The following is a 22,800-nucleotide window of genomic DNA, read 5'->3' on the forward strand; positions in this document are numbered from 1 at the left end:
CATTGTGCAGCACATGACTTTGTAGTTAAGGATATAAATGAGAACATGATGCTTCTTAAGAAGTTTACTGATAGTGATAGTCAACTTACAATAGCCAATATGTTTTCAACGTTTTTTCCTGGCTCTGTGGAGCGGAGCAGGAGGAGAAGGGAGCCTGAGGTGATGGGGCTCAGCCTTCTCTCCTTTCTACCTCCATATATATATACTCATATATATATATATATATATATATACTCATATATATATATATATACTCATATATATATACTCATATATATATACTCATATATATATACTCATATATATATACTCATATATATATACTCATATATATATATACTCATATATATATACTCATATATATACACGCTCATATATATATATATATACACACACTCATATATATATATACACTTTTTTTTTTTTTTGAGACAGAGTCTCACTCTGTTGCCCAGGCTGGAGTGTAGTGGTGCGATCTCGGCTCACTGCAACCTCTATCTCCTGGGTTCAAGAGATTCTCCTGCCTCAGCCTCCTGGGTAGCTTGGACTATAGGCGTATGCCACCATGCCTGGCAAATTTTTGTATTTTTAGTAGAGACAGCATTTCGCCATGTTGGCCAGACTTGTCTCAAACTGCTGAGGTCAAGCCATCCATCCACCTCGGCCTCCCAAAGTGCTGGGATTACAGGTGTGAACCACTGTGCCTGGCCCACTTTTATATATTTTACATGCTGGGGATCTGCAGATGGTTTCTTAAACAGAGTATTAGAGGTGGAATTCCCTACTAAAAGAAAAATAAAGTTTAAAGCAGTGCCATAAATATGTCTTAATTCTCCCCCCCACTGAGATATAAGATACTGTTATTATTATTTTTAGAGACAGGGTCTCACTCTGTCACCCAGACTGGAGTGACACCATCATAGCTCACTGTAACCTCAAACTCCTGGGTGATCCTCCTGCCTCAGCCTCCCGAATAGTTAGGAGTACAGGCGTGTGCCACCATGCTTGGCTAGTTAAAAAAGTTTTTTTAGAGACAGTGTCTCGCTACGTTACCCAGGCTTACCTTGAAATCCTGGACTCAAGCGATCCTCCCACCTCAGCCTCCCAAAGCACTGGGATTACGGGTGGGAGCCACTGTGCCTGGCAGTTACTGTTTTCTTATTGATGTTCAAATGGTCTTGTCCTTGGCCCCAAGAAGTTCATTCACATTGGCTCCCAGATCCTTTTGTCATCAGCCACATAACAAAACCAGATGTGAGCCTAATATGAGAAATATTATTTATGTACTTTAAATAAATAATAGCTTATTTAGAGTAGTTATTTTTGAATACTTTATACTTGAATACTGTGCTCGGCTATCCAAGTGTAACTTTAAATGGGTGAACTGTATGGTATGTGAATTATTTCTCTGCAAAGTTGCTATAGAAAACATTATTCATTTAGTACACATTAATGCTAGAAAAATTGAAACCCCAGGCCGGGCGCAGTGGCTGCCGCCTGTAATCCCAGCACTTTGGGAGGCTGATTTGGGTGGATCGCCTGAGGTCGGGAGTTCAAGACCAGCCTGGCCAGCATGGGGAAACCCCATCTCTACTAAAAATACAAAATTTAGCCAGGCGTGGTGGCAGGTGCCTGTAATCCCAGCTACTCGGGAAGCTGAGGCAGGAGAATCGCTTGAACCCAGGAGGCGAAGGTTGCAGTGAGCCAAGATTGTGCTATTACACTCCAGCCTGGGCAACAGAGCGAGACTCCATCTCAAAAAAAAAAAAAAGAAAAAAAAAAGAAAAGAAAAATTTAAACCCCATGGTTACTTTTAAGGCTTTCATTTTTCTCTTAAATGAAAAGATACAGTAAGGCATAAAAGATTAATATTCTATCTCCCACGCGTGCAATTTAGGGATTGACCACACCTTGCATTCCAGGGGCTGACTCAGCAGCCGGCTTTCAGCAGATTTCATCATTCCTTGGAGGGGAAGGAGATGCAGGGTGGGCTTTGCCAAAGGCCAGTGGAAGGAGCTCAGGCTTGGCAGCATCTGGTTTGCTTGTCTGGGCCTACTCCTTTGCATGATATAACAAATGGCAAGTAAAACTGAGGGATTGGTTTGTTGGTTAACTTTCTGCTATCCCAAATTACTGGATTTTGAGTTATTTATTGGTTGATGTTGATCTTTGCAGGAAGAACTAGTGTCCTGTAATCTCTTCATGTGGATTTCATTTTGCAGATATTCAAAATATTCCCACTGGCAGGAACATCCAAGAGAAGCAGTACTACCCAGAAGTGAGATAGAAGTGATTTGAGGACTATTTATTTATATTTTGGATTGTGGGTGCCATTTTTTTCTCTGTTATTCTGCTTTCGTCTTATTTATATCTTGCTTTGGATATACTTAAAGCATTGAGTTTTACTTTTTGCCTCTAAAAAATTGGCCGTTCGTTTCAAAGAACAAGTCTGTGTACAGTTCTCCAGAACCAGACCAGAGATTTGGAATTTTCTCCTTTAAATGTCTGTGGTTTGCATTTATTCACAAACAGAAACCCACAGAGGTATGTATTTGGGTTTGCCTGTGGGTGCCTGCCCACCTACATAGAGCCTTGATTTTCCAGCATGAGTCCAGAAAGTATGGTCATGGTAGTCTCTTATGTCATTAATACCAATTTTCTCCTTTTGCTGAGTCAGGTTTTAGATTATACCATCAGCCCATGGTTGGACACCATGGGGGCCCATTCAAGACCTGGAAGAACATTGTTTCCTTGGCTTCAAAACCGCAAGAAATGAATAACACCAACCCCAAGCCTGTTGAGTTGTAAAGTACTTCCTAAATCCTGTGTCCCGTTTAATCATCTTCTCCCATTCCATTCTAGGGAAAGACATTCCCGGTCAGGCATCTCTGGTGTTTGATGTTGCATTATTGGACCTCCATAACCCCAAGGACAGCATTTCCATTGAGAACAAGGTAGTACCTGAAAACTGTGAGCGGATAAGTCAAAGTGGGGACTTTCTCAGGTATCATTACAATGGCACGCTTCTGGATGGCACCCTCTTTGATTCCAGGTAAGGAAATGATTAAAGTCTTCAATTGCCAGAACGTTGTATTAAATAAAGTCTGCCATTGGCTGGACCATGATTTAAATACTCTGTCCATGCTGATTTGTAGTTGGCATTTTCATCTCTAATACAGGTTTCTGTTTTCTGATACTTAGTTCTTTCCTCCCTTCCTTCCTTTCTTTCTTTCTTTCTTTTTTTTTGAGACAGGGTCTCATTCTGTTATCCAGTCTGGAGTGCAGTGCAGCTGCATGATTGTGGCTTTCTGCAGCCTTGAACTCCTGGGCTCAAGCAATTCTCTCATCTCAGCCTCCTTAGTAGCTAGGACGATAGGCGTGTGCCACCATGCTTGGCTAATGTTTTATTTTTTGTAGAGATGGGCTTAAGTTTCTTCATAGGCTCTTGTAACCATTTCTTTCTTGGGGGCTGTTTTAGATGGTTCTGCAGGAAGACAGGAGAGACTCACCCTCGACTCCCACCATCCCCCTATACTGTGCTTAGCTATCCAGTTATAAACCTCATTATGGGGCCCAAGATGAGGAGTGGCCAGAAGTGATGTCAAGGAGGTACAGTGGGCAGAGAATGGGCTTAAAGCCAAGAGAGCTGGGCTCTAGCCCCTGTCTGTGGTGCACTAGCTGTATGACTTTGGATAGTGTTTGACTGCCTTGGACTTCATTTTTCCCTATTCCAGCAACTTTGTCAAGTAGGTGGTTAGATTAAAGAGATAAGGTATGTGTCACAGTGCTTTACAAATTTCAGAGGCTGATCAGCTGGATGGCACTTGTTGGATGCATTCAGCTCCCTTCTGGATGCTGGGTGCCATAGAGGCTAATTACTGGCCTCTTTTGTTGTTCAAAGTTTTGTTTTGTTTATCAGGCATGGCCTGCAATTGTAGAGATGGCTTGTGTTTGGCCTGTTTTGGTCATTCTAGTGGCGTGTGTTGTTTGAAACTACTCCTTTAGCTTCCAGTAGAGCAAACAAGTAGTGACAGCAACCTCCCTGTCTCTGAGGTGATAGACTTCTAGTTAATGTAGTCATCCAAAACCATTACAGAAGAATTTGTATATGGCATTATTTCATTTGAATAATTCATTCTTGTTCCTAGGATCTCTTTTAAATTTGTCATTTAAATTTTTTGGAAAAGAGTAATAGTTACATAGCTCAAAACCAAAACAAAGTATGCATTAAGATATGTTGTAAATTAGCCAGGCATGCACTGGCGGGTGCCTGTAATCCCAGCTACTCAGGAGGCTGAGTCAGGAGAATGACTTGAACCCAGGAGGCGGAGGTTGCAGTGAGCTGAGATCACACCACTGCACTCCAGCCTGGGCAACAGAGCGAGACTCTGTCTCAAAAAGAAAAAAAAAAGAAAAGATATGTTGTATACCTGTTCCTGTCTGCCTAACCTCCCTGTCTCCCCTACCCCTTAGAATTAACCATCTTTATTGGTTTCTATTTTTAATTTTTCCAATGTCTGGATTTTTTTTTTTTTTTTTTTTTTTTTTTTGAGGCAGAGTCTCACTCTGTCACCCAGGCTGCAGTGCAGTGGCACAATTTCGGCTCACTGCAACCTCCACCTCCCAGGTTCAAGTGATTCCCCTGCCTCAGCCTCCCAAGTAGCTGGGGTTACAGGCACACACCACCATGCCTGGCTAATTTTTGTATTTTTAGTAGAAACGGGGTTTCACCATATTGGCCAGGCTGGTCTCGAACTCCTGACCTCAGGTGATCCACCCAACGCAGCCTCCCAAAGTGCTGGGATTATAGTCGTGAGCCACTGCGCCCAGCCTAATATGTGGATTTTTAAAAATGCAAATATAAGCAAACACAAATGTTATTTTCTTCTCTTTAAATTATATGGATTTCAGAATATAGTATTACTAGGGAACAAGGTGGTGTTCTCCTTGATTTTTGTTACTCTGGGATTTTTCCATGCTAATACATAGAGAGAAATCCTTTATTTTTTACATCTACATGGTGTCCCATTGGGTGAGTATATTGTATTTAGATAACCATTCCCCTGTTGATGAATATTTGAGTTGTTTTTATCTTTTTCTGTTACCAAAAAAAAATCATTTAGTGCATATGTGTATTATTCTTTGTTACATTCCAGTGTGGTTCTGTTCTTTATTCCCTGGAATTATATTTCCAATTGAAAGACCACTTTTCTGTGTACACCAGATTTCTGTTCATATAATGGAACCACAGTTTTCTTAGGTTTCAAGAGCTTTCCATTTTAGTACAGTGGGATCTAGCCCATTCTAACAGCTGCATATATTTCATTGTATAGATTTGCCTATATTTAGGTCATCAATCCTTGTTGTTTGTCCTGTATGTTTCCTGTATTTTGACACTTAAGGCTGCAGTAATTATTTTTGTAGGGAAATCTTAAAATATATGATTAATTGTTTCCCTGGGATACATTGCTAGAAGAATCTCTGGGTCAAAGGTTATGTGTGTGTGTGTGTGTGTGTGTGTGTGTGTGTGTGTTTTGAGATGGAGTTTCGCTCTTCTTGCCCAGGCTGGAGTGCAATGGCGTGATCTCAGCACACTGCAACCTCCATCTCGTGGGTTCAAGCGATTCTCGTGTCTCAGCCTCCTGAGTAGCTAGGATTACAGGCATGAGCCACCACTCCCAGCTAATTTTGTATTTTTAGTAGAGATAGGGGTTTCATCATATTGGCCAGGCTGGTCTTGAACTCCTGACCTCAGGTGATCTGCCTGCCTCGGCCTCCCAAAGTGTTGAGATTATAGGTGTGAGCCACTGTGCCCTGCCTTTTTTTTTGAGACAGTATCTGGCTTTGTCACCCAGGCTGGAGTGCAGTGGTGTGACCTCGGCTCACTGCAACCTCCACCTGCTGGGTTCAAGTGATTCTCCTGCCTCAGCCTCCCGAGTAGCTAGGATTACAGGCACCTGTCACCACACCAGGCTAATTTTTGTGTTTTTGATAGAGACAGGGTTTTGCCATGTTGGCCAGGCTGGTGTCAAACTCCTGACCTCAAGTCATCTGCCTGCCTTGGCCTCCCAAAGTGCTGGGATTACAGGCATGAGCCACTGCGCCCAGTGGTTATGTGTATTTTTATACCTTTTGATACATACTACCAAGTTGCCCTCAAGGAAGGTTTTACTCAGCATCACAGTTTAAGAGTATCCCATTCCCTACAAATTCAGTAACACTGGGTATCATTTAAAAATAATCTTGGCTAATTTATAGGAGAAAACAATGATACCTGTGGTTTTAATCTGAATTTTCTATTGCTATTGGGATTGGAATTCCTTTGGGTGTTTATTTGAGTACTTTCTTTTGTGAACTACCTGTTCAGGTCCTTTGCCTATTTTTCTATTTAGGGCATTGGCATTTGTCTGTTTCTTGTTGATTTGAAGAGCTCTACACATTAAAAATATTAATTATTTTATGGCTGCATATTATTAAAAACATTTTCCTCAATTTATTTGTTTGTTAATTTTGGTTATGTTGATTTTTGGCCCATTTAACTGTAAACCTTTTATGTTGTTAAATACATTAGACTTCCTCATTATGGTTCCCGTCTTTGGTGACTTGTTACAAAGTCTGTCCTCTTCCTAGAGTATATAAATGTTTGCCTGTATTTCCCTCAAGCCTTTTAATGGTTTTTTTTTCTATTCTTTAAGATATTCTTTATTAGAATTTTTATTTTCAAAAGTAATATGTTCTTTTTTTTTTTTGAGACAGTGTCTCACTCTGCTGCCCAGGCTGGAGTGCAGTGATGTGATTGCAGCCCACTGCAACCTCCACCTCCCAGGTTCAAGCAATTCTTCTGCCTCAGCCTCCAGAGTAGCTGGGACTACAGGTGTGCACCATCACCTGTAGTGATGCAAAAAAATTTGCCCGACTCATTTTTTTGTATTTTTAGTAGAGATGAGGTTTCACCATGTCGGCCTGGTTGGTATCAAACTCCCGGCCTCAAGTGATCCACTCGCCTGGGCCTCTCAAAGTGCTGGGATTACAGGCATGAGCCACCGTGCCAGGCCAGAGGTAATATGTCCTAATTGCATAATGGAAACAATGCAAAAATGTATAGCAGAAAATGTAAATTTCCTGTCATCCCCTTCCATTCTCACTACCATGAGATCGCCAGTGTTAACAACGTTCTGCAGTTTCTCTCTATGCTCATAAATGCTTTCATATTTAAGTCTTTAATCCATCTGGAATTTATTGTGGTATCACTGTGACAGGAAGGATTTAACTTTATTTTTTTCCAGATGGTTAGCTAGTTTTTCCAACATCCGTCATGAATGACTCTGTCATTTCCTCACTGCTCTAAAAGGTGATTTTTGTTATGAACTAAATTCTTTTATGTACTTTTGAGTCTTTGTGTAGAATTTTTATCCTTTACCTTCTATCTATTCCTAGGGCAGCATCACAACTTTAACTATGATTAACTAGTGTTAGCTTTTTAATTTGTATAGTAGAGGGCATTCTTTTTCTTTTTTAAAAAATAACTTTTTTTTCTACTAAGTGATGCATTGACATGATTTAAAACCCTGGAAGTATGAAAAGGTATACAATGACAAATATCCTCTTATCCTTGTCCCACCTCCCCTCTTCATAGGGAACCAGTGTTACTAATTTCTTTTTCTTTCTTTCTTTTTTTTTTTTTTTTTGAGACGGAGCCTCACTTCTTTGCCCAGGCTGGAGTGCAATGGTACGATCTCGGCTCACTGCAACCTCTGCCCTCCAGGTTCAAGCGATTCTCCTGCCCTCAGCCTCCCGAGTACTGGGATTACAGGCACATGCCACCAGGCCCAGCTAATTTTTTTAGTATTTTTAGTAGAGATGGGGTTTCAACATGTTGGGCCGGGCTGGTCACGAACTCCTGACCTCAAGTGATCACCCACCTCGGCCTCCCAAAGTGCTGGGATTACAGGTGTAACCCACTGCCCCTGGCCCAGTGTTATTAATTTCATAGGTGTTCCATACATATATAATGAAGTACATATATGTATATATTTCCTTCTTAATTTTTTACAAGAATGATAGCTTGCTATATACTGCACCTTAAAAACAGCATTCTTAATTATTTCTTTTTTCAGGTGAATTTTAGCATTACTTTACTGAGCAATTTTGATTGGAATTGCTTTAAAATTTGTAAGTTAGTTTGGGCCAGCTGTGGTGGCTTAGGCCAGGCACGATGGCTTACACCTGTAATCCCAGCACTTTGGGAGGTTGAGGCAGGTGGATCACTTGAAGACAGGAGTTCAAGACCAGCCTGGCCAACATGGTGAAACCCCGTCTCTACCAAAAATACAAAAATTAGCTGAGTGTGGTGGTGCATGCCTGTAATCCCAACTACTTGGGAGGCTGAGGCAGGAGAATCGCTTGAACCCGGGAGACGGAGGTTGCAGTGAGCCGAGATCTTACCATTGCACTCCAGCCTCAGCAACAGAGTGAGACTGTGTCTCAAAAAAAAAGAAAAGATAAAAGAACTTATAAGTTAGTTTAGGGGAGGACTGACGACTTTGCTTTTCCATTGGGGAACAGGATGGTTTTGCATTTACTTGTCTTTAACTTTTATTCAGCATTCACTACAATTCAAGCCCACCCCGCCACTCCGTCTCTCCTTCTGAGGCTCTTATATCCTGCCTCTCGGCTTGGCCCTTGCTGCCAGACCATTGCTCTTCCCTTAGGCAGATCCCACAGCCTTCGGTGTCTGCTATCTCCCCTCTGCCATGGAATCTTTGCAACTATTCCAGTGGGCAGCAATCCCCGCTGTGGGTACCTGCCATCTCTCTCACTACTTGGTGTCCCTTTGTCGGGAGCCCACCACGTAGGTATCCTTCTCTTCCCTGAATGTCTGGCAGTGGCTGCACATTGCTGGTGATCCCCAGGGTCCTGCAGGTGGGAACCTCGGGAGGGTGAGCCCTGCTCTGGCTGAAGGATGCTGGGAGCCGACACGGTCCTCCTCTTCCCTGCTGTGTTCCCCTCCAGGCCTTCCTGGCCAGTGCACCAGGAGGAGGCTTGGAGCTGCTCAGCGTGGGATGCTGTTCTCAGTGGGTGGGAAGGGGGACTCACAGCCTTGTCTGGGAGTTTATGTGGACAATCTCCTGCTTCCTGGGTGAGGAGAGACATCTGTTGTGATTCTTTCTTCGTGCCCCATGACTTTGTGGTCTCTGAGGGGTATTGAGAAGGGAGAACCCCCACAGCTCTGCCTGTGTATCGGCCTGGCCCCGCTCAGCGGTCCTTCTTCTCCGGGGCATCATGCCCTGGCTTTGAGGTGAGGGAATGGCAGGACCGATTGGCTCTTTCAGGACAGGCTTTCTGCCTCATCGGCACCAGGTGGTGTGGGGAAGGGGTACAGGTCACGTGGTCCAGTTTGATAGTGGACTTGTGGCATATGAAGTTTTATTATTTTATTCTGGAATCATTATGCTGTGGGGAATTGATTCCTCTTTTTACCAAACTCATGGTAATAGACTCACTCGGCAGTTTACACACAGGCTGGATCTCTCCACTGAGTGGACTTGGGGCTCCTGCCAGGAGCACTTGGAAAACCCAAGTATTCACCAGGGTGGCGGGGTGAGCAGGGGTGATAGTGGGGGCTTTTTGTCGGGCTGTGGTGGAGAGTGCGGAATTCATTACTCTCAGTGTGTATGCTGCTTTCCTGGCGATCGGAATCTTCATGTCAGGCTGGGTGCTGTGGCTCAGGCCTGTAATTCCACACTTTCAGAGGCCAGGGCAGGCAGATCGCTTGAGCCCAGGAGTTCGAGACCAACCTGGGCAACGTGGTGAAACCCCATCTCTACTAAAAATACAAAAATGAGCCAGGCATGGTATTGCATGCTGTAGCCCCAGCCACTTGAGGGGCTGAGGTGGAAGGATCACTTGAGCCCAGGAGGTTGAGGCTGCAGTGAGCTGAGACCAGACCACTTCACTCCAGCCTGGGAGACAGAGCAAGACCCTGTCTCAAAAAAAAAAAAAAAAAAAAATTAAAAAGTAATTAGAAAATAAAAACAGAATATTCATGTCCCACATATGCAGATATTTTCTCTTTAGATATTGGAGACATTATCCTTGTGACACATTCGTAGTTTCTGATAAGGGCTACGTTCGATTCTGTCTTTTGTTTTCAAGACAGGGTCTCACTCTGTCACCCAGGCTGGAGTGCAGTGTTGTGATCTTGGCTCACTGCAACCTCAACCTCTCTGGCACAAGCAGTCCTCTGACTTCAGCCTCCTGAGTAGCTGGGACTATAGGTGTGTGCCACCACATCCAGCTAAGTTTTGTAATTTTGTAGTGACAGAGTTTTGCCATGTTGCCCAGGCTGGTTGAGAGCTTGATTGTTTTCATTAACTTGACATGGTTATAGAGTGTACAGGCTGGGCATGGTGGCTCATACCTGTCAACCCAGCACTTTGGGAGGCCGAGTCAGGAGGATCACTTGATCCAGGAGCTCAAGACCAGGCTGAGCAACATAGTGGGACACCATCTCTACAAAAAAAAAAAATTTATTAGCTAGGTGTGGTAGCATGTGCTTGTAGTCTCAGCTACTTGGGAGGCTGAGGTGGGAGGATTGCTTGAGCCTGGGAGGTTGAGGCTGCAGTGAGCTGTCTATGATGGTGCCACTGCACACCAGCCTGGGTGACAGAGTGAGACCTTGCCTCAGAAAAAGAAAGTATAGTGTTCAATTTACATTAGCTCCATTTCTGTGTGGTGCTTCTCATAACCCACACTGCATTCATAACCTGACGAAACTGGAGGGCCACATGGCGTGTCCCTACAGGTGGCTGTTCACATGCTGTGTGGGGGTTCCTATTTACCCTTCCAGGGGAGCATATTTCCTGGCTGTGTTGTCAGATACTGTGGTTTACGCTGTTCCGGAGTCTGGAGGCCTCTGTGTGCCTTTGCATCTCTTTCCCAACTAATTTGCACAGCTGCTGTGGAGGCCCTCATGAATGACCTCTTTCTTTCCTTTCTTCTTTTCTAGCTACTCTCGGAACCGCACGTTTGACACGTACATTGGGCAGGGCTACGTGATTCCTGGGATGGATGAAGGTCTACTTGGTGTTTGCATTGGAGAAAAGCGAAGGATTGTGGTCCCCCCTCACCTGGGGTATGGAGAGGAAGGAAGAGGTGAGCATCAGCATCACCTGCCTTCCTCACTAGCTGTGGCTGCTTCCACATTGCTTGGAAAAGGGCTTTTCTTTTTCTTCTTTCTTTTTGAGATAGGGTCTCCCTCTGTCGAACAGGCTGTAAAGTGTAGTGTGTGATCATCGTGTACTATGGCCTGGAACTCTTGGCCTCAAGTGATCCTCTTGCCTCAGCCTTCAGAGTAGCTGGCACTACAGGCACACACCACCACACCCTGCACAGAGCTTCTTGAGAGCCAAAATATTGAAGCTAAAGTCCAGCTTAAGACTGGAATCCCCAAATAGATTTAGTTTCTAGAGTTGTCCTGTTATTTCTCCTTGTTTCTTCGCCCATTTTCGTTTACCTTTTGAAAATGTTAAATCCTACACCAAAGTCAAAAGCACGTTACGGTGAATTCCACTTTGTTTTGCCAATTGTTAACATTTTGCTATATTTGATCTCTTTTTATATTTATTTATTTATTTCGGGCTGAACCATTGAAAGTAAGTGCAAAAGCCCCTCTTTGGTTTTTGTTTTATATACTATAAAATTCACCCATTTAAGTATACAATTTAGTGACTTTTAGAACATTTAGTGGGTTATGTCACCATCACTATAATCCTGTTTTAGAACATTTTTGTCACCCTCATACCACACTTCCTTTTAAAAGTTACACAAATCATACATATTGACTTTAGAAAAAGAAAATACAGTTAAGCAAAGAAATCCTGCCACCCAGAAATAAATATTTTTTTTCCTTTTTTTCTTTTTTCTTTTTTTCTTTTTTTGAGATAGAGTCTCATTCTGTCACCCAGGCTGGAGTACAGTGGCATGATCTTGGCTCACTGCAACCTCTGCCTCCTGGGTTCAGGTGAGTCTCGTGCCTTAGCCTCCCAAGTAGCTGGGACTACAGGTGTGTGCCACCACGCCTGGCTAATTTTTTTTAAAATTTTCAGTAGAGATGGGGTTTCACTATGTTGGCCAGGCTAGTCTCAAACTCCTGGCCTCAAGTGATCTGCCCACCTTGGCTTCCCAAAGTGCTGGGATTATAGATGTGAGCGCCATGCCATGCCAGAAATAAATATTGTTAATCTTAATCTGGTAGGCAGAATATTCAGCCCCTCCAAGTATCTATGTTCTAATCCCCAGAACCTATGAGTATGTTACCTTACTTTATTTTGTTTTGAGACAAAGTCTTGTTCTGCTGCCCAGGCTGGAGTGCAGTGGTAAGATAAGCTCCTAACTCACTGCAGCCTCCAGCTTCTGTGTTAAAGTGATCCTCCTGCATCAGCCTCCTGAGTAGCTAGGACTACATGTGTGTGCTTCCATGCACGGCTAATTCAAAAGCAATTTTTTTTTTTTTTTTTGTAAAGACAGACATGGTCTTGCTATGTTTCCCAGGCTTGTCTGGAACTCCTGAACTCAAGCAATCCTCCCACCTTGGCCTTCTGAAGTGCTGGGATGACAGGTGTGAGCCACCATGCCTCGCCTCCTGTTACCTTATTAAAAGGGACTTTACAGATTTGATTAAGGATCTTGAGATAGGAATAGTATCCTAGATTATCCAAGTGGCCTCAAAATACTTGCAACGGTCTTTGTAAAAGGGAGGCAGGCGGTCAGACCGGGGAAAAAGTGCTAAACTGCTGACTTAGAAGATACAGAAGGAGGACCCTGTCAGGGAATGAAGGTGGCCCCGAGAGGCTGGAAAAGATGGAAACACATTCTCCCCGGCAGCCTCCAAAAGGAACACATCCCTAACAATAGCTTGAATTTATGCTTCTGCCTTCCAGAATTAGGGGAATCCATTTGCGTTGTTTTAAGCCAACAAGTTTGTGGTATTTTGCTGCAGCAACAGTAGGAAACAAATGCAGCCATGAAGTGAATGTCCTTCTGTGCCTTTGAGTTTATGTATAGGTTTAAAAAAAAATGCCCACCTACACTAATCAATACAGACAAACATGGGATTGTCTATGCGTATTACTTTGTGATTTCTCTCTTCACCTAATTTGTGGTGAACAACAGATATGTTGCGAACAACTTTCTATGCTATGTATTTTAATGGCTGCTCCCTCGCTTAGGAATAGTTGATGCAGTATTTATTTTGTTTTCGTATTCTTTTGCTGATGGAGGCTGGCCTTGCTCGCTGTACATTTATTTTGTTAGTTCTGTTCTGTTTTTTTGTTGATACATCATATGTATCTTGAGAGTTTTCCCAGTAGTGTTCATCCCAGAGGATCCAAGAAACGTCAAGTTGGTTGGAAGGTAGGTTGTACAATGGAGACATATTTTTTTCTCCCTGACTTAAATTTCTGATTGATTAAACCACAACAGATCACAGCTTAAGATCCATTCAACAGGCCTTTCTTCACACATCCTGCTTGTCTAGTGTCTTGATGCTCTATTGCTTTTTATCGTGTGGATTTCTACTTCTAGTCAAATATAAACAGAAACAGATAAATACTTTCTGAATGTTCTTGTTTCTTTATGGCCTGAGGACTAATCTTTCCTTTCTTTGAAAAGAATGCATTGATGGAAAACATTTGCTTAAATTACTTTTTTTCCTCTTGGCTTTCTATCAAGTATGAGACAGAGCTCTGCAAAGAATTATATAAGCCTCTGGGAAGCAGCCGAAGGCTCGTAAATTTTCTGGGCAATGAGACTGCTTCATCCTGAATCACGTTGCTGTGGGAGGAGGGCACCCTGAGTCACCCTGAGGTATAAACCCCAAGTGCTCTTGAGTGGAGTCTGCCTCTGTCCTCTCCTGATCAGCACCCTTGGCCTCTTTGTGGGGGTTACATAGGAGCTCAGCTGATCCCTGAGGGGCTGACCCGAGAGGGGTCAGGATGCTGAAACTGTCTTCTTAGTGGCTTCTTCACTGCATACCACGGGGCCAGGCACATTGTGAATGTTTGGCAGATATTTGTGGAAGGAATGAATTGTGGGCTGACCGTGTGCTCTCAGCCTCTATCAGCATTTCATTCTGTCACAGCCATTTTCCCCTGCAAGATTGGTGGAGGGGAAAGGGTAGGCCTCCTGGGAGAGGTTCTGGATCTTTCTGCCATCTGCTTTGTTCCATGGGTCAGCCCTGAAATTAGGGCATTTGGATGGGTTTGCAGCCTCAAAGTGGGGAATGGATTCTGCCTGCGAGGATGTGTAAGCATCCCTTCATCGATGGTTTGCTGTTACTCAACTTCCAGATTACCTTTTGAGCACCCTTTTAGGAAAGAGAGGAAAGTTAATAAATTACATTTTACCCACTGTGTGTCTGGGACTTCTTGCACATGAACTCATTCAAACCTGGAAACAGTCTTCTGAGGCATCATTACCCTCATTGTTTAGAAATATAATGAGGCCCAGAGAGTTCCACCCATGTGTCCAAGGCCACAATAGCTAATCCATGATGGAGCTGGAATTGGACCCAGGGCTCTCTGACCCATATGTGTCCTAGACAGACAGAAAGAATGAGTCCCCATTAGGTAGTGACTTGTTGATACCCATATGTGGAGAACCGAGACCTCAAACCAGAAGTCCTAGAGCTCTCAGAGGAAACACACCCGCTCAGAGGAAACCCACCTTCCTCAGAGGAAACCCACTCCCCTCAGAAGAAACCCACCCCCGCAGAGGAAACCCACCCCCTCAGAGGAAACCCACCCCCCTCAGAGGAAACTGACTCTCCGCAGAGGAAACCCACCCCCCGCAGAGGAAACCCACCCCCCGCAGAGGAAACCCACCACCAGCAGAGGAAACCCACCCCCAGCAGGAGCTGCAGAGTTTCTTGGGTGGGCTATTGGCCGCTTTTAAGTTTTTCTCATCTGTATCTCTTCTGAGGGAGGCATCCTCATGGTGAGAACAGAATGATGACTTCTGCATTGGTTAAGGGTTTATACAGAGAGGAGGTTGGTGTTGGAGCCACGTTGGACTATTTCTGCCCGTTTGCTGATCAGCACTCATTTCTATACTTAATCTACAAATAGCTTTGTGGAAGTCAGAGCAAGATAGAGGGATAGAGGTTCGAGGCCTTGGTGCTGCCTGGGGTAGGTGGGGTCTATGGTTCAAGGCTCTGATCTTCATTTTTGCAGGCCGAGAAACTCCATCTATCCATCCATCAAAGATTTATTGAGTTTCTTCATGACCAGGCCCTGCTCACGGTGTTAGGGATTCAGCAGAAAGAAGCACAAACAAAACTTCCTACACACACAGAGAGTGTTTCCTTGTTGACGCCCTCAATAATGTGTGTGCCTCAGAGGTTATCAGGCACCTGGGAGACTGACTCACGTTAACTTCCTAGAAGCTGACATACTCACCTGATGCTACATGGTTCCTTGACTGGGTGTGAATCGACCTCTACACTGGTTGGAATTCTTGTGCCTGGAATCCTTGGGGCCTGAGAGGCTGAGTTCATTTGACTGCTGACATCAGATCCCAGGGATGTGGGTGGTTCCAGATGCATTCCCTTTTGCCCTGGAGAAGGCCCTGCACCTGAATGCATCTTGGAGGGGAGATTATATTTGAATTGACAAAATTTGGTGACTGCTTAGCTCAGTGTTAGAAGTTTTTAAAATTTGTGGTAAAATATACTTAACATCTTTACCTTGTTAACCATTTTAAGTGTACAGTTTAGTGGCATCAAATATATTCACAATGTTGTATAACCATTACTATCATCTACACTCAGAACTCTTTCATCATCCCCAACATAAACCCATTACACAATAACTCCCGATTCCTCCCTCCTATCAACCTCTGGCAACCACCTTTCTTTCTGTCTCTACCAATTTGCCTATTCTAAGTGCCTCACTTGAGTGGAATCATACAATATTTCTCTTTCTGTGTCTGTCTTATTTTACTTAGCATAATGTTTTCAAGGTCTATTTGTATTTTAGCATTTATCAAAATTTCAAGCTGGGCGTGGTGGCTCACGCCTGTAATCCCAGCACTTTGGGAGGCTGAAGCAGGCAGATAACCTGAGGTCAGGAGTTCAAGATCAGCCTGGCCAACATGGTGAAACCCTGTCTCTACTAAAAACACAAAAATTAGCCAGGTGTGGTGGTACGCGTCTGTAATCTCAGCTGAGGCAGGGAAATCGCTTGAACCAGGGGGATGGAGGTTGCAGTGAGCTGAGAACACGCCAATGCACTCCAGCCTGGATGACAGAGCAAGACTCCATCTCAAAAAAAAAAAATTAATTCCTCTTTTCTGGCTAATAAATTTCATTCCTTTTTATTGCTGAATGAATATTCCATTGGATGTATATACTACATTTTGTTGATCAGATCGTCTGGTGATGAACACCTAGGCTGTTTCTACTTTTTGTCTATTGTGAATAATGCTTAATGCTTCTGTGAATATGAGTGTACAAATATCTGTTCACATCTCCAGCTTCAATTCTTTTGTATATATACCCAAGAAAGATATTTTTATTTAATGTTTTCTTGAAATATAATTCACATACCATAAAAATTATCATGTTAAAGTTTACAATTTAGTTGTTTTTAGTATATTAACCAGGTAACATAACAATTACCTCTACCTAATTCCAGCACAGTTTCATCACTCCAAAAAGTAACCCATAACCATTAACAGTCACTCTCCGTACCCTGTCCTCATCCACCCACTGCCCCCACACTGGCAACAGGTAATCTATTTCTTGTCTGTATGGATTTGCTTATGCCGGACGTTTCCATATCCCTGGAATCCTACAGTATGTGGCCTTTTGTGTCTGGCTTCTTTCACTTAGCATAATGTTTTCGGGTTCATTCCCAGGTGATTTTTAACAGGTTGCCAAGGTTGAGAAACCATAGATCTGCCTCTGCAGACACCCACCCTGTCCATGTGTGTTAGCTTCCCACACAGAGCCATCCGTGGCCTGGCTTTGAGCAGCCTTCTGGCCAATGGCAGGCTGTACTTCCTGGTTCCTGTGGGAAGGAGCCTGCACCCCACTCCACCCACACCAGCAGCCCCTGTTTTGAGTGAGTAGCAGGCACCTGTGTTCTGCTATTAAAGCACATGCTTCTCAAATTATTACCTTTAACTTTGGCCAGCCCCAAAATTTGTACCTCCATTTTCTCAAGATTTTAATGAGAATTAAACAATACATGTTTAATTTAGAAGAATGCCTGGTACTCAATAAACGCCTATTAAATATGAGCGTGAGTGTGTTTCTATTAGAGATAGGAGAGAGACCAATCAAGAAGCAGACACAGAAAAGTACATGTGGGGACAGGAGGTAAGGAGGGACTGTTGGAGTTTGTGTATCTCTATCTGAATTTTGTCATTAGCTGTGTTATTCTCTTGAATAAGTAATATCATGTCTGAATTTTTCATTTCTTTCTTTCTTTCTTTTTTGAGGACGGAGTCTCACTCTGTTGCCCACGCTAGAGTACAGTGGTGCAATCCTAACTCACTGTAGCCTTGACCTCCTGGCCTCAAGCAATCCTCCTGCCTCAACCTCCCGAGTATCTGGGACTACAAATGCTCACCACCACGCCCAGCTAATTTTTTTGTAGAGACATTTGGCTGTGTTGCCTAGGCTGGTCTCAAACCCCTGGCCTCAAGTGATCCTCCCACCTCGGCCTCCCAGAGTTGAGATTATAGGCATGAGCCACCACCATACCTAACCTGAGTTGGTTTTTTTATATGTAAAATGCTGATGATAATAAAATATGTCGTTGACTCTAGGTAACATGATTTTAAAATATTTTACATTTAAACTTCTCTGAAATGATTTGGGCTGGGGGATGTATTACAACTGATGCATATGTTTAAGTGTCCCCCACGCCCCTGGGAAGCTGTCGTTAAATTCCTGGGGTTATGGCCATGCCTACCCCATAAGGTTGCTGCAGGGATTTAAAGGGAAAATGTAGGTGAAAAATACTTTGGCAAACTCTAAAACATTATTCAGATGTGAGCTACTGTCTTCAAAAGTGGAAATTATGGAAAAGTTAATAAATAATTCAGTATAGAACAAATAGGGTGTATTCTAAAAGCACCTTGTGACTGTTAGGTGTATGATCATAAGGGGCCAATTTTGGGGGAGAGGTGTCTTTTTCTTTATGAAGTTTATGTTATGTTTTTCTTGAGCAGTGGTAGGACATTGGAGTGATTTCACTCTACGGCTGATTTTCTCACCCCACCTCTTACTTCCAGTGGGCGAGGGGCAAGTATTAATTTGGCTGGGTTTGAGTTTCCTCATCTGTGATCAACTTAGCCACTCATTTTCAGGCTCAACAATTCCATGGGGCAATAGTCCATAGTCTTGAATTTTAGTCCAAACTGTGCTCATTACAGGCTGTGAGACCCAGGGCAAATCTGTGCCTCCGTTTATCCACGTGTAAAATGAGGATGAGGTTACATCTAACAGCCCTTTCAGCGTCAGTCTTGGAGTCCTCCTAGGGTTCTGTATCTGGGTGCCCGTTTTCCTCACTTGGAGGGCCTTGAGGACATACCTGGTGACACTGGGGAGGCCCATGTGCTGCAGCCTTCAGGGGTCATTCATTCATTCCCCGTGTCTGTCCTTTAGGGAATATCCCCGGCTCGGCTGTGCTGGTGTTTGACATCCATGTGATCGACTTCCACAACCCTTCGGACTCCATCAGCATCACCTCCCACTACAAACCCCCCGACTGCTCAGTGCTGAGTAAGAAGGGAGATTACCTCAAATATCACTACAATGCCTCACTTCTGGATGGGACCCTGCTGGACTCCACGTAAGGGCAACCAGAATGTTGTGGGAGTGAGCCAGGAGGGTGACAGTTGCGTGCTCCCACCATCCTCCTCTCTTGGGTAGATGCTGGTTGAGAGCTTTTATCTCCATGCTGCCCCACTGCATAGCTCGTGGCTGCATCACTGCTCAGGTGCATTGTGTTAAGAGTTTCCTATTAATGGTCTTGCCCTGCTCCAGGTCATTTTTCACCCCATGAAATTGTCTTTCTGAAAAGCAGATCTCATCATATAACTGCTATCTTTCCTTCCTTCCTTCCTTCCTTCCTTCCTTCCTTCCTTGCTCCCTCCCTCCCTCCCTTCCTCTTCTTTCCTTTCTTTCTCTTTCTTTCTCTCTTTTTTTCCTTCCTTCCTTCCTTTCTTTTTTTTTTTTTTGACAAAGTCTCACTCTTTCACCCAGGCTGGAGTGCAGTGGTGCTATCTCGGCTCACTGCAACCTCTGCCTTCCAGGTTCAAGTGATCCTCCCGCCTCAGCCTCCCAAGTAGCTGGGATTGCAGGCATGCACCACTATACTTGGCTAATTTTGTTTACTTTTTAGCAGAGAGAAGGTTTTGCCATGTTGCCCTGGCTGGTCTCAAACTCCTGGGTTCAGGTGATTCTCCTGCCTCAGTTTCCCAAAGTGGTAGGATTACAGGTGTGAGTCACTGCACCTGACCCAGGCTAATGTTTAGAATTTTTTTAGAGATGGGGGGCCTCACTATGTTGCCCAGGCTGGTCTCGAACTCCTGACCTCAAATGATCCTCCCCTCTTGGCCTCCCAAAGTGCTGGAGTTACAGGTTTGAGCCGTCATGCCCAGCCGAACTGCTTTCTTTAAAAATTGATGCACAGAGGCTGGGTGCGGCGGCTCATGCCTGTAATCCTAGCACTTTGGCAGGCCAAGGTGGGCAGATCATGAGGTCAAGAGATCAAGACCATCCTGGCCAACTTGGTGAAACCCCATCTCTACTAAAAATACAAAAATTAGCCGGGCATAGTGGCGGGCAAATGTAATCCCAGCTACTCATGAGGCTGAGGCAGGAGAATCGCTTGAATCTGGGAGATAGAGGTTGTAGTGAGCCGAGATAGCGCTGCTGCACTGCAGCCTGAGCAACAGAGTGAGACTCTGTCTCCAAAAAGAAAGAAAAAGAAAAGACCCTATGGATATACTCTTCAGAGCTCTCCCTCTCTGTATGGGATCCTGTATGCTAATGCATTTAATGTATTTCATCAACTCTAAAGAGCGTGATGGAAACATTTCATGTATCTCTGACCAAGTAAAAACGCTAACTGATGACATACTGTCAGTCATAAAATGTATCCTAATTATAGAAAGGTTAAACTGTGAAAAAATATGCATTTTAGAATCAGTAAAATATGTGCTAGGCTTCCAGGGCCCAGATGTACAGGGACCTGGCTTACAACAGACCTTGCAAAGAAATCCCAACCACTGACTATTGGAAGCTAGCGGGAGGCAGGGCAGCAGGGAAGGGGCATGGCTTGTAGTGCTTTTGTGGATCAAGTGAGCTCCTAAGAGTGAAAATGGTCCATGAGGTTAGAAGGGTCTGTAAGGTCCGTGGCTGCTGTCACTGCTCCTGCTGATGTTCATATTCCTGTCCGCTGATCCTGAGGCAGAGGAAAGGGGAAGTGGGTGTGGGGAATGAACAAAGGAATTCCTTCTCGGAGGCTCCAGGATCTGCTTCTCACGTGGGGCGGGGCGGGGGGGGGGAGTCAGTCTCCCTGCCTCCTGCTTATGTTTGGAGGACTCCACTCAGGAGCCACATGAGCCAGAGCTCCTTATCAGGAAGTGCATTTTGTACTCTGAGAGCCTCTGTATTACATGTAAATCTGCAGCAGAAGAGTAGCGGCTGGCGTCCCTGCTGGTGTCTTCCTGGTGTGAGCTTCAGAATACTGGGCTAATGGAAAGCTTGGCCAGCACCTGCCTATCTGGTCCCAGCTAAAGCCCCGTGTGGGCTGGGCCCCATTCATCAGGACTAAGGCAGCAGCTGCTGCCTAGAAGGGAGGAGAGGAGTGGGAGTGAGCCGGGGAGGGTGAAGCAGGCAGGAAGCTGCGGCTGGCGGTGGATGGGGCCAGGAAGCATGCAGGGGGAGTGAGGAACGTGTTTGAGAGAAACACTGCCCAAGAGAGAAAGAAAGAAAATCACAGGACCCGAGGAAAAAGAATGAGTGGTGTGTTCAGAGATGACACATGACAACAAATTGTTTGCTTGGAGGATTTTCTTATGCGTGCGTGTTTAAACTGGCCTCAAGGAGGAAGAAGAAACATGCGTTCCTGGATGACTGAGTTCTGGAATATTCTGTCATAAGACTTTGCAACTGGAGTAGCCCCAGAGAAAGGCAGGCAGTGGGAGTTGGCTCCCTCCCCAAAGCCATCCCTGAGTTGGCTTTGTTTTGGGTTCCTCCCAGGTGGGAAAACACAAACCCTGTCTTGGTTTGCTGGTAATCAGCTGGAGGAGGGAAAGAAGCAGCTGCCCTGGGCCCAGGGGAGGTCGGGAAGCCTGAGAAGAGGATATGACCCAAAGGGGCACCCGTCCATGTTGTCCCCAGTGCTCATGGGCATCAAGGGGGGTCAGGGGGCTTTTCTCCTTGGAGTAAAGAACATAAACACTGTTTGCCTTTAGGAAGTGATAGGAATGGCATAGATTTTGGAGTAGATTTATTTTTAGTAGTGACCGAAGTGATAGAGCAAACTTTTTTTTAACTGGCTTCCTGAGGCCCATGGCCATCAAGGATAATTAAACTCTTGGTGGTCTTTTTTTTTTTTTTTTTTTTTTTTTAAGTCTTAGACTGTTACAGACATAAACACTTTACACCTCAAGGCCAAACATTTATTGAGCCCTTTGTACTTCCTCTCCACTGTGCCAAGCATAACATGTTATTTGCGATTTAAAACGTCCCTGTGAGATAGCTATATTTGTTGTCTCCGTTTCATAGATAAAGTAACTGAGAGATTACATTTCTCAGGGTCAAATTAAGTGGCAGAACCAGGAATCCATCTCAGGTCTTGCTGAATCCAAAAGCCAGGGTTTTTTGTTTTGTTTTTGTTTTTGAGACAGGGTCTCACTCTGTCTCCCAGGCTGGAGTGCAGGGGCACGATCTTGGCTCACTGCATCCTCCACCTCCTGGGCTCAAGCAAAAAGGACTCCATTCCACTATGCTTCTCCACTCTGGAACTTCCACAGTCTTGCCTGGATTTTCATGGCCTTGACAGTTTTGAAGATGACAGCCAGACATTTTTCAGCATGTGCCCCAATTTGTTTTTGTCTGATGTTTCCTCATGATTAGATAGGGATTTGCATTTCTTTGGTAGAAATATCCTAGGAGTGATGTGTTCTTCTCATAGGAACACTGTCAGCGCCAATGGGTTGGTGACCTAACACGAGGCTCTTCTGTTTCATTTTAGGTGGAATTTAGGCAAAACTTACAATATTGTTCTGGGATCTGGGCAAGTTGTGTTGGGGATGGACATGGGTCTCAGAGAGATGTGCGTTGGCGAGAAACGGACAGTGATCATTCCGCCTCACCTGGGCTATGGGGAAGCTGGCGTGGGTGAGTAAGCAACGCTATTCAAGGATGTTGGGGGCCCGCTTACTATCTGAATTTTGTGCTTTTTGGGGTGCCATAGTTAGAATCACAGCATACTTCTTACATGTAATACCCAAAGAGTGTGTGGTTTCTATTTTTAAAAAATTATTTAGTATTTTTGTTTGGAGACCCCTGTGAATTCAGTGAGCCACGTCAATGCTCCATTACCCTCTTGAGAAAGAACCAGTTTGAGTGAAATAAATCTTGGATCTTCAGACCCGTGTGTGGGAGGTGTCCCCAGGGGAGCTGTCCGGGAGGTTTCTCTGGGGTCAGACTGAGCACGTCCTTCTGGAACTGTTTCCTGGGACAGGTGGAATGCTGTAGGCCGTTGCTTTTCACTTCTGAGC

The 22,800-nt window shown here is 44.4% G+C and overlaps 1 protein-coding gene across 1 annotated transcript in view; it reads left to right on the forward strand.

Moving 5' to 3' along the window:
* Nucleotides 1-22,800, forward strand: part of FKBP9 (FKBP prolyl isomerase 9) — a 49,304-nt gene that overhangs the window by 20,196 nt on the left and 6,308 nt on the right. Inside the window, exons 5-8 of the mRNA XM_009452879.3 lie at nucleotides 2,863-3,052; nucleotides 11,009-11,154; nucleotides 18,671-18,857; nucleotides 22,272-22,417. Coding sequence (XP_009451154.1) covers nucleotides 2,863-3,052; nucleotides 11,009-11,154; nucleotides 18,671-18,857; nucleotides 22,272-22,417 — 669 coding nt within the window. The remainder of the gene's footprint in view (nucleotides 1-2,862; nucleotides 3,053-11,008; nucleotides 11,155-18,670; nucleotides 18,858-22,271; nucleotides 22,418-22,800) is intronic.

The sequence above is a fragment of the Pan troglodytes genome, chromosome 6, assembly GCF_028858775.2.
Source record: "Pan troglodytes isolate AG18354 chromosome 6, NHGRI_mPanTro3-v2.0_pri, whole genome shotgun sequence".
NCBI classification, from domain to species: Eukaryota; Metazoa; Chordata; class Mammalia; order Primates; family Hominidae; genus Pan; species Pan troglodytes.